Genomic DNA, 12,216 nt, shown 5'->3' with positions numbered 1-12,216 from the left:
TGAGGAACACTAAACTGAACAGAGACCGAAAGGGTAAATAAACAGTGCCACTCTTCTTTCTCTTAACAGAAATGCACACTTTGCAGCCAGCCTGGTGCTACTATTGGGTGTGAAATTAAAGCCTGCATAAAAACATACCATTACCACTGTGGAGTAGAAGACAAAGCTAAATACATTGAGAATATGTCACGAGGAATTTATAAGTAAGGACCTATGTACATCTTGAGTCTATAATGCAAGTGAAGATATTTCATAACATTTTTTCTGCCAAGCTTGGCAAATCAAGATAACAAATATTCCATTAAAAACTATTTTTTAAGCTTAGTAATTGCAAAATATTTCGGTTACTGTAACTTCAAATTTCTGTACAAGTGTAACAATATGTGAGTGGAGAAAATTATTTGACTCAGTTTTCCTCTTCGATTAATCTGTATTTTCTATTGCGAAAGCCCTGGATAATTTGTTATGATTGCTCCATATGGATAAGTTCTGTAGCTTATTTTGGTTCTTTTGGACCTTGTAACTTTTCCTTGCTTGCTTGGTGAACTGCAGCTGTTGTTGAGTTGCCAGTGTTGTTGTGCCCACAAGAGGGCATTCTGTGAGCAGTGTATCAGCAGTTTTTGAAAACTAGAATTGATCAAACCTTGCTGGCTCCTCTTTACCTCTGCCTTGTTTTCTTTCTGTTTAACTGCTGCTTGACTGAAAAACATGAATGAGTTGTTACCAATTTTCCTGTCGCACTTACCAAAACTAATTGAGAAGAGATTCTTTTTTTATTCTTTCAGTAAAAAGTCTTATCTGTTTCTTTTATTGTGCTAGACTCTATTGTAAAAACCATAGTGGAAATGATGAAAGAGATGAAGAGGATGAAGAAAGAGAAAGCAAAAGCCGTGGGAAATCAGGCACTGACCATAACGACATTCCTCAGCAGCAGCTCAATGGAAACTAGGTATGGAAGTTACTCCTGACAGATCTGTTACCAAGACTGAAACGCAATATACATTTAATGTAGTTTATTGCAGTGAAGTATTTAAATCTAGTGTATGCGGATAAGTAGTTTTTATTGGCATACTGTAGAAAAATGGGGAGGATACGTTGGTTTTTAAATCTGGCTGGCTTTGTAACAGTATAAGAAGGGAGGCCCTCATTTCTATCGCTAAATATAGATGTGATGTCAGAGCTGCAAAATGCTTTTCTGTATGACTTTAAATTTACCATTGTTTTCATCATTTTTTAAACAGGTTCAAGGGACAGAGTTATAGAACTGGGAATGGCTAAGACATCATAACTACTAATTCTTTTAAATTGTTTTCTAAATTCAAAAAAGGGTTAGTAATTTTTTACTACCCAACTCTGTTAGAAATTTCATTGAACTGCCTGAAACGTTCATGTGTGTGAGCCTTCAGTAAGTGGCAGAGTTTTACATGTCAATATTAATGTAGTTTGTAGTCTGCAGTGTCTGGAAAAAAATGAAACACTATATAAATGATATGTAATATGTACAGTGTCAAAAGTTAAGGCAGACATTGAAATGAAGCAAGATCTATATTTCTGGACTGAATAAAAACCTTAAGATTTGGAACGTGTAAGTTGTTTAGTGGATTCATGCCAAGAAGGAAGGTCTTAGCTAGTTTAATTAACAACATGGACAAATTCATGGTGGCAACAAGCTGGTACTTTGTGAATTTTGCATTTTCTTCATATACAAGTTATGGAGGCCATACACGGGAAAGCCGCTCTCTGTTTTTGCTTGCAAAGCACACAGTAAAAAAGGACTCAGTGTACACCGAAGCACGCTTGAACATTTCAGGTTGTTCCTGTTGTGATTGCTCATTCCGCCCAGCATTGTTTGCGGGAGATTTACTTGAGCAGCTGTTGGTTCTGAGCTGTGAGCTTTAGAACTCATGCCAAAGGGCTGTAGTTCATTCTTTCCCCAAGGACCCACCTCTTTCAGTGTCCCTGATTTACAAAGAACACTTTACTAAGTGTGATTTAAACCTTACTATATAAATGCTCGGACTCTGCAGCCCGATCTTTCTCTTCAGAGAGTTACAACTCTTAACTCACTATGGAATTTAGCCACCATATCTGACGTCCATACCTCAAGTGTTCTATGTTGTGTGGAACACTTCATATTTTGTCCAGAATATGCATAGAGGTCCCATATTCTGTAAGAAGAATGAGGAAAGAAACTTTTTTTTTCTAGATTGGTATTTATTTTTTAATCTTATGACCACTATATGAGAAACTTTGCTTATCATCCTTATTGCTTTAGTGATTTTTTTCCCTTCTTTCTGTCAAGTCAACAAATCATATCGTGGAATTCTACTTGCTGGAGCTTGATGTTCCTTTAGGGAATAATCAGATCTAAGTTATACCAAACCTAACAGATCAGTCCTCTGACTGCTTTCAAAACACCTTGTCATTTCTAATGGCTATTAGTTTCTTCAATTGGTCTGTTAAAGCACATTCTCAGACTTAAATAAAACCAAAAAGCTGAATCTAGTCCACATGTTTGTCTGTTGCTATCACATCACTGTATTGTTTGTTTAGGGTTTTGACTTGTTTCACTCTGAACTCCCAACAAAACTTCCAGATTTGAAGGAAGGAAACAAGCAAAATACACTGATTTGACTATAAACTGCTACAGTTCTGTGATTGGTATTGCAAAAACAGTTCATTTGTAACATGAGTTTCTGTAGCATTTTTTACTTGTATTTTTAAAAGATTTAATGTGTGTCATTGTCTTCTTATGCATTCCCTTAATGTCTTGAGGGACTCAATTACTGTATATTAGAGTTTCTAACATTTTACCTGTTAGAATTCAATCAATTCTGTTTGCTTTCCTGGAGAATAACGCAGTTTTGGAAAGAAATATTGCTGTGTACAGAAAATACTCAGTTACTGCTCTAAACATGATGCCATTGATCATTTTTATTTTGTATTTGTAACTTTCAAAATTAAAAGCGTGACTTGAATTGCAATGACAGATCGATTATTGAAATTGTCTATCAAGGTGTTTTGTTTCTTCTAGAACATGAACATTTTTCAGCCACTCAGAACAGTTTTAGAATGCGAAATAACATCCTTCAATGTCTAAATTACTTCTAGATTTGTGCCTCAGACATGGCCCTCCCATGGAATAAAGGCACTTTGTTTGCAGCTACTGTATTTTTAACCAAGGCTGGATGACAGGTGCATGGGGTAGATCTGCCAGCATACTGATTGTACTTGAGACTAAGCTCTAATTTATATTGTGTCAGTTGCTTAGTATAAAGTATAATATTCAGTCCAGTAATTCATCTGTTGTGAAATAAATTACCCCATTCCATGCTTCTGAGAACCAGAACAGCACTTTACCTTTGGGTAGCAGAAAAGTAAGTGGCTGGTTACCTGTTACCTCCTTGTGCTGAGATGGCCTGACTAAACTGTCATTAATTCAGAATTCATGGAAACAATGTCAAAAGCAAAAGTCTTTTTTTCTTATGAGCCTCAAATTTGTCATAACTTGACTTCAATTTATGTATGCTGGGTAAAAGTGCCTTACAATGTAAAAATTGTATTTATATGTTCCCAAGTAGCATTACCTGCTGGGGAGTAATTCTGTCGTGGTGTTAATATTTAGAAGAAATGTACCTCAGCAGTGTATTTACTGTACATCTCTTATGTCCTTAATTGTAGTTTTAAAAAGCATGACAATGTATGATAGTATACAACATTTACATATTTTTTTTAAAGACAAAATACTGCCATTACTGTCTTTTTATGTGTATTTTAGCTTGGAATTTCAGACAGTCTGTCTGAGGGGGGGTTTTGTTTGTTTGTTTGTTTTTGGTAAAGCAATGTAATCTTTGCAAGCATATATTGGAAGATTATTCTGGAGCATCTACTGCCTTCCCAGAAACGTTAGAAGTAATGCAAGTGCTCTGTAGGTGGGATAGGTATGTTTAAATTAGCTAGGTAAATTAATGCAGTCTATTTTTTACTGAGATGATTTTTTTTTTTGATAGGCACCTTCTGTTTTCATCTCACAATCGGAGAACTCTTAATTTAACAAAACCTGTCTTATGAAACTGGTGTCACTATTTTTTTTTTTTGGCCTTTGGGTATTTCTTTTGCTCACAAGAGTAATGTCTGCTGTTTAAAGTCTCCTGGAACCCTCTGGAATGGAGGTTTCTCCCCAACTCACTGTATCTCTGTGTTAACAGATCTGCGATCGTGCTATACCAAGAAAGGACTGTACCAAGGAAGGACAGGCATCAGAAGGGTATTGTTCAAATTACTTGAGGATACAGCTGGTGTAATGCCAGAGTCCCAAGGCATGATCAAACACCATAGCAGTAAGCTGTGCTATCACTCCATTTCAAGGAAGGGCAAAAGGCCGGTTCAATACCAACATCTGTGTAGCTAAGTAGGATGAAATAGATTAGGTGACCAAAATATCTGCTTATTCAGCAGGTGTTGATCCACAGGAGGTTCTATGATAAAGCTCCAGTAGGAGTTGTACCAGCATAACTCCTGGAGGGCAGCAATAAGTCCACCATCTACACTCCACAAAGTCTGATCTTTAGGTACAAAGAGCTGTGCTGATCTAGAATGATGTGATTAGACTGAATCTGACTCTAAATTTCTGCTATTAGTATACAAGCAATGTAATATTAAGTAAGAGGCCTTGCTTCTTACTGCTGCCTAAATGAAGAATAACTTTACACTGAAGCAGAGTGAGAGATGAAGGGGTGATAATGTATTTGAAATATCAGACTTATCTGGCAGGTGATAATCAGTTCATTCCAAAAACGTTAATGTGCTGAATCAGATTGACAAGAAAATGAATCCTAATTAGTTGAAATTAATCCGAAGAGAACTGAAAGTACATCATAGCAAATAGTAACTCTTCTTCCACATCACAAGGAACAGATTCCACTGTATTAGTGATGGAGGTTTATTTAAAAAAAAAAAAAAGAAAAAAACAGAACACAGCTCTTAATTTATATACTTATTGAAGCAGATTCTATATATGCATATGTATGCACATTCATTAATCAGCAGTACATCTCAACCCTTAAAAGATCCTGGAGAACTGTTGCTTGTCAAAAAGCACTCAGGTTAGGCTAACATTTGCAGCTTTTGCTCTAGCATACATTTACATTAGGTGTAAAGACAAGGAATGTGTAAAAGAGGGTAAATGCATTCCTATCTACAATGTTATGTATATTTTGTTCCTGTTATATTGGCTTTACTTCCAAAGTTGTAGTTTGCAGTATTAGTTTCTTTTTATTGGTATCCTTGCATATATATATATTCAATAAATGAGTTATGAATTTCATATTTGCATATCTGTCCTTTTTCTGAAAGTAGAACTTTAAAACTGACACTTTAATGCATAAAAGCAGTATTCCCTGTTGATGTTAAAGTACCACGAAAGTTTTACCAGAAGACAAGTGAGAGTGCATGCTTACAGTATGCTACTTACTCGGTGGTAACTCTGCATATTTGTGCATTGTTCTTAACTTTGTGTAATGGGTAAGCTGCTTTGTATTTACCGCTTGTTAATAATGTGAAGTGGCTGGCTCACTAAAGGTTCCCATTCTCACCTTTCAAGGACTTCTTGAAGGCTGTATCATAATAATTTAGAGTAAGATAGATACAGAGAGCGCAGAGTGTAATATAGTTATGTTGCAGAAGAGCAGATAGACTCAGGATGCACATTAGAACCGTATAAATGTGGTGTAAGAGAGCAGCAAAATGAAGGATTGCTTGGAAGATGCTTGGTTTTGTCCAAATAAATCACTGCTGAGAGTGAGTGAGCGTAATATTCAGTATTTAAAGTGTCAAGAAATGTAATGGGGAAAACTTTAAAATAAATGTGTTTTTTATTTGTTTGTTTTAAAAGGAGCTATGTGCTTTTATGTCGAGATGTTGATTTAATTACTGTGGTAGGTATTTACTGTGCCCTGGGAAACAGTATCCCCAGTCAAAACAGACTTATTCGTCAGGAAAAAAATTGTCATAGATCATCTTCAAATAAGAGTTGCCAAATAATCAGATCTTGTTGATGGAGTGCAATTATTAATACTGTGATTACATACCCATCTTTGCAAAGGTTCCCTGAAGAGGTTAATTTTAAGTCTTTTATTGTCAAATTTGATGTTTGGAGCAGTTCACTACATGGTGTTTGATGCCATGTAAATAGTTACTGGATAGATGTTTATTTTATGTGCTGTATATTTTTGTTTTTCATTCAGTCAGCTGGAATCATTGAAAGAGGTTCAGGATATTGCTGAGGAGCCTTCATCTTTTTTGTGGATGTCTTCATTGTTAATAGCTGGTCACTGAGATCTTGGAATAATGACAGAGGAATCCATAGGCACAGGAGCAAATGGCTTTCGTTGTCCTCATGTAGCGTGATGTTAGGGCAGAGTGGTGAGTACTTCAGTGGCTCCTGTGTCCCCACTTAAATGAGCTCGACTTAATCTACCATATGTAAGAGACTTGCAGCATAGGCAAAACAAAAATAGTTATCTTTGTGCCTAGATCATGTACCACATATGGTAAATGACTTTCAAGCCTTAGAGACAAAAGAAGGATGCTGTAAAGTCTCAAGTCTCAGCTTGTGTTTCTGTTTCCACCTTTCTGTTCAGACCTCTGGGCCAGTAATTTAAACTGGAAAATTAATGGAACAGAGAAACTGTTTGTGAGCCTATAAAAGAAAGATCAAATTGTGTCAGACTAACGTTGCTCCTTCTACACCCAGATAACAAACTTTTTGAGCAGAGGAGAAGCAGTGAACACAGCTTTACTTTCATGACTTTTCATAAGAAAACATGGGAATGTGGTCAGAGACCAATTTAAAAACAGAGGTTTTGAAAACTTGCTTGGAAAACAAAACTTGCCTGGAAAACCCTACTCAGAGTTGTGAATCATTCACAGACAGACTGCAAGGATATACTGAATGGGATTCTCTACGCTTCTGCTCTGACTAGGTATTATTTGCTGTTTCCATTAGTGACTTGAATGGCATACGCTGGTAAAATTGTAAGGAAGACCTATAATGTAAGCTAACAGTTTTGACTTCTGACCTTGTAAAATACAATTACAATTCAAAATGAACTTGATAAGCTCAAAAGAGTTAGAGTATGATTCAGTAAATCCAAAATGGATTTTACATATGTAACTTTTTGCACTTCCAAAGTAATAATCAGCTGAACAAAGAGAATAGGACAGGACAGGCTACTAGAGTAGCAGTGCTACAGAAGAGTACTGTTAGGGTTATAGCCACTCACCAGCTGAATGTGATTCAATGATGTGCTGGAAAAAAAACCAACAACACATATGTTGCGGAATGTATGAACAGGAATGTAGTCTGTAAGATGCATGTCTTGGTCCTTCTTCCTTAGGTGATAGTAGAACACCTTTCTGGGAACGTGGTATCCCGCTGTAGGCACTGCACTCCATGGAAAATGTGAAGAAAGTGGAGATAATCCAGAGAAAAGCAATGAGAGGGATGACAGGATAGAAAATGAGCCTTGTTTTAAGGTGATGGGAGAGAAATGTTTTTCAAATCTGTAAGAGAGACCGGCAGAGAAGAAAGAAAGAAACAGTTCTCAGCACTGCAGGTAGGATAAGAAAAATAGATTAAGTTGCTGCAGGAAGCATTTAGCGTAGACTTCAGAGTGGGTAATTGTCCTTGATAGTAGGAAGAATTAAGCTCTAGCATACGCTTCCTGGGGAGATCGTGGAATCCCTGGAATTAGATTTTACAGGGAATATTTGTAGGCATCTTCTGGGGCTGGTGCAATTGTAGGTTGGAGGTGCTGGGGATAAGGCTAATGGAAATTCCTACCAGCTTTTTTTTCTTCTCCCCTCCACTCTAAGGCCTTCTGCAAGGGAGTCAGAACCACTTTTCTGAAGTAAAACTTTGTACTGGCAGAGGTCCTGAGCTTGACCTTAAGGCTCACAGCCACACATTTCCTTTTTCATCGTTTCACTTAAAATAGCACTTGTGGTAGCAATAACATGCTCTTGCGGAGTGGCACAGGTCTGCATGGTTATGAACTTTCCGACACCACCCAGCAAAAGGCATTATCCACTCATCTGTTTCAGATTTTTGGGAGTCCTTCATTACTCCCAAATTCCTGATTGAATATGTCCAAAAACTTCAATACACGTTTCTAGTGCACGAAATGTACTTTACACAAATGTGAGGGATTATTGTACACAACTTACTGATTTTTCTTCATTGTGTGCACATGGACTCTGTGATGATACAGAGTTGGGGGTGACTGATCTGTTATCCAATCTTTACAGAATTAGGGCAGCAATCTTAAAATCTTACACTGGTACCCAAAGAAAACACGTGCTCCAGCGGAGACTCCAGTCAAGTTCCTGCCTGCCAGTGGAGGGCATTACAGAGGCTTGGGGCAGAGGGAGGAAACTCACTCCCTAAGCATACTAAAAATAGGTCAACGCAGTGCAAACAGCTTTGCTGTGAGAACTTCCTTCTGGCATGCAGCCATGCAGCTGCCTTATAGTTTTGAGCCTAGATACCTCCAAAACAAAACAAAAAGTTGCTAAAGTTAAATGCAGTCAGCAGTGCTTATAGTCTTGATATTCCCTACAGTGCATCAATTTTAGTTTCTTCCAGAGTGCAGGTAGCTTACTCAATTTAAGTTTAAATGTCTGAGTTACACCATTGTCAAGACTAGTGCTGGCAATCCCTGAAGTCTGCCAAGTTCAAAGCAGGGAGGAGGCCCTTAATCTAAAGTTGAAATACTCGGGTGACATATCCAAAAAGTTCTTTCCTGTAGAGTAAAAACTGCAGTAGCTAGGTTGCAAAAAGTTTTTAAACTCTCCAAATTGCTGCTAACTAAACATCCTTAAATCCTGACACGACAGCATGAAATGGGAAAGTCAGTTCCTTAAATTAGGTGAGCTTAAAAAGAATAAACTTTTTTACGCAGGACTCCCTGGACAGTTGGACTGAAAAATAGAAGTGATTCACTCAGGTCTTGGCGCCTACAAGTTTCTTGGTTTCTGCCATATTTTCCAGTGATTTATTTGTGACAACATTTTGCCCCAAAATAAATCACGTCATGCCCTTCCATATGTTTTGACTGTGAAAATGGATGCTTCAGTTTGAATACCAAGCTTCATTGTTATTTCTTTCAAAGGCTGTTGATCATTTAGATGTAACAAGCTTCACATTTTCCTTTATCATGATTTCTCATTTGCAGCAAGAATATTTTCCAAGGTAGTAGTTAAATCCCTCGATCATTTTCAGCTATTTCACATAAATCACTGAAAACATGGTAATTTCGCACACTGTGTTTTTTCCTCCCATTTTTTTATTGTCTAATGCTCAGCTTATATTTGAATCTTCTGTATCCAATTATCTGATTTGTGTGGGAATTAAACGGAAGGTCAGCGTCATTGTACTTCGCGTTCTTTTTAAACTCATCAGTAGCATGACCACACTGGTTGGTCTGTAAGTTTGTAACTTAAGATGTGCCTGGAAGGGGTTCAAAGCGACAGGAGCTGTAGTCTGTCTCACTTCCCTTTGGAAAGCCTTTCTGATACTGTCAAGCAATATTTACATCAACAGGGAACTGAATTCTGGTAAACTTTTCCAGACTCCAAGTAAACCAAGCAATCTTGAGATTTAGATAAACCTTGGTGAATTTAAAAACTTGATGATATCACTGTCTAAGACTTAGTGCCCATCAGACATTAGATACTTAGACATTAGCCCATCAGATATTACAGATGTACGTTTTGAGGAAAGGCTTTCAGTTAATAGATGAAATTAAGAGCAGAGTTTTACAAAACTGCCATCTCTGTTCGGTACTTCATGGCATCTTAGATTTCTGCAGGTGGAGGTACAGGTGCTCTGTTCTGCAATTAACCTGTACTGTTAATTAAAATGTAGTGTTTGCTAAATATGATTAGTGTCTGGAGCCAGGTAGCTTGAAAAAGCTTCAAGATTATTTCTTTTTGCCAGGACCATCAAGTTTTTAGCCCTCTCTTTAGAGGAAGGTTCAGAGGAGGTCCTATTTTCTCTGTCCCAGAAGAAGGGCTATTTCTCCCCTTAGAATGGGGCTGGACAGTCCTTTTCAGAGCAGTTCCCATCCTTGTCTCATAGGGATTTTTGAGGACAGATTTCTGAAAGGATATTCCACTGGGTAAAGCGGGATCCTGAATGGGTGATAGATAACATATAGGAATTCTATCTCCCTACTACCAGGTTGTTTATCTTGAGATCTTAAAAATGCACTTATTTCCCCTTTTAAGTGTAAACTGAGTTCTTAAGGCACCTTTTCCACGGAAGTATCTGACTTTGCCCTTACTGCCCATCTCAGTCTTGCACATTTAACCCAAATTCAGATTCAGGGTCTGGTGTTACTCCTAGAACAGCTCTTAATATTTGAGGATCTGAATGCCTATTTTGCCAGCTTGTGCCATGCAACTCGAGAGGACCTGCAAAGGGGAGGGGAGTCCTGATGGGCAGCTCCCTCCCAGCCTGGCACGCGCTTCGTGTCTCTGCTTCCCTTATAATCTGCCCAGAAAAGATTTCTGAGATACTTGAACAGCTGCCACAATCTATGGGAGGCAGCAGCCTTGGCATTCGAGCTCTGCCACCTGATGCCTAGTCTGTACTGAGACAGTGCCAGCTGGATCTGCAAGCCTCAGCGAGTACAGCCTTCGTCAGCGAGTTACCTGATCAGATTGCTGCCTTGGAGTCTTTTGCTGGCCTTCCTCATTTCTTCTCCCCTGTTGCTCAGATAGCCTTACCACCTCCTCTCATCATCTTTTGAGTTTCTATCCTCACGTGACAGCCAGGTAAGCCCATTTGTCCATGCTGGTATCAACAGGTTCCAGATTTTTTAAAAAACAATCCTTCTGTCTGGCGCACAGATAGGGAGCCTCTAGTGACACAGCTAGTCCTCTGCAGCCATTTAGAAATGTTTCTTGAGGGTTGCAGGTAGGTCTTGCACTCGGGTGCCTAATGAAAGCAGATTAACCTGTTCATTCCTTCGAAAGCAACTAAGCAAAGTGGGGAATCCCATGTCTCTGCCCCACTTCTGTGTTCCTGACAGCAAGACCTCCTGCCAGCGCCAGCCACCTGTGTTTGGAGTCAGCCAGCCTTCCATTCTGACTAAAGTTGAAGGTACAGTACAAACTGTTGGCTAAAATAAGCTGCTTGACTTCAGCAAGCATGGTTCCCACGTACAGCCCTTCTCCCAGAAGGCCATTTACGCCCGCGTGATCCCAGGATTTTGCTGCACACGCACATTGTAACGTGGACGTCTGTCCACCCAGTGCTCCCCGAGATTCCTGTAACATCTAATTCCAGTTAAGTTGGCAGACTAGTGTGACTGCCATCAGTCACATTAATTTGATAGAGCGTCACATAGAAGCTGCTGGGTTCCACAGGTTTCTGTAAAGGACTCTATTGATACAAGTGCTGATGAATGAAGGGAACAGGAATTTGCCTTGTTACTGGCACGGAGAAAAAGCACCTCTGAGTAATGCTCACTGCATAGTGACGGAAACAATCTGGGTTTCCTGACAGATCTTGTCCCTGCTCTTTGTCCTGCTTTTGCAAGGCAAATGTCATTTCGGTACACCTGGCTTCCTCTCCTGTTTGAACCATAAGGCCAGAAAAATAATGTTGCGCAGTTTAAATTACAAGTAAAAGTGGAGAGATTTCTCTGTGGCCATGATGAAGACAGAACACTTGCATGCTAAACTCATATTTTGGTGAACACTATGTAACATTTAGTAAAATATTCCTTTCCAATTTTCCTCTTGATTAAAAATGTTGGTGCTTATCTCAGGATCACAGTCTGATATGCCTTGAATTCTCCATTTTTGCTCGTTTTGTCTGCACAGACAAATTTCTGGTCAAAAGTGAGTCCTGCTGGTCTCAGTTGTTAATCTGCTGAAAAATCACTGTGCTCTTTGCTTTTTTAGGAGGCTTGTCCTGTGAAAAACAAAACAAAACACAGATAAATTCCGCTGATTCCTTCTGAGTCACCCAGCAGCAATGGCAAAGCTAGGAGAAAAAATGGGGGGCATAGAGGGATTGATGAATGGACAGTGAGTGACCTGAAGATCTAACTCAAAGGACGGTATTTCAAGTGCAAGTGTCTCCAACTGATAAATGCTGAGTTATTGTCTCCAGGTACCCCACTGTTGGGGTATTGTGGTTACCAAGCA

The 12,216-nt window shown here is 38.8% G+C and overlaps 1 protein-coding gene and 1 long non-coding RNA gene across 7 annotated transcripts in view; one reads left to right on the top strand and one right to left on the bottom strand.

Moving 5' to 3' along the window:
- Positions 1-5,326, top strand: part of PHF6 (PHD finger protein 6) — a 27,109-nt gene extending 21,783 nt beyond the window's left edge. For 3 of the 6 annotated variants that reach the window (XM_080553369.1, XM_080553368.1, XM_080553371.1), the window contains exons 9-11: positions 70-203; positions 820-949; positions 1,242-5,326. In XM_080553369.1, the coding sequence (XP_080409495.1) occupies positions 70-203; positions 820-949 (264 nt within the window). In that variant the 3' untranslated portion in view covers positions 1,242-5,326. The remainder of the gene's footprint in view (positions 1-69; positions 204-819; positions 950-1,241) is intronic. The other 3 variants (XM_080553373.1, XM_080553370.1, XM_080553372.1) reach the window with 2 other exon arrangements.
- Positions 4,941-12,216, bottom strand: part of LOC308176929 — a 9,956-nt gene continuing 2,680 nt past the window's right edge. The window contains exon 2 of the long non-coding RNA XR_013938740.1: positions 4,941-11,980. This is a non-coding gene — a long non-coding RNA (uncharacterized lncRNA). The remainder of the gene's footprint in view (positions 11,981-12,216) is intronic.

Source organism: Anser brachyrhynchus (genome assembly GCF_964034855.1).
Source record: "Anser brachyrhynchus genome assembly, chromosome: 13".
Lineage (NCBI taxonomy): Eukaryota > Metazoa > Chordata > Aves > Anseriformes > Anatidae > Anser > Anser brachyrhynchus.
This window is presented reverse-complemented; position numbering and strand designations above follow the sequence as displayed.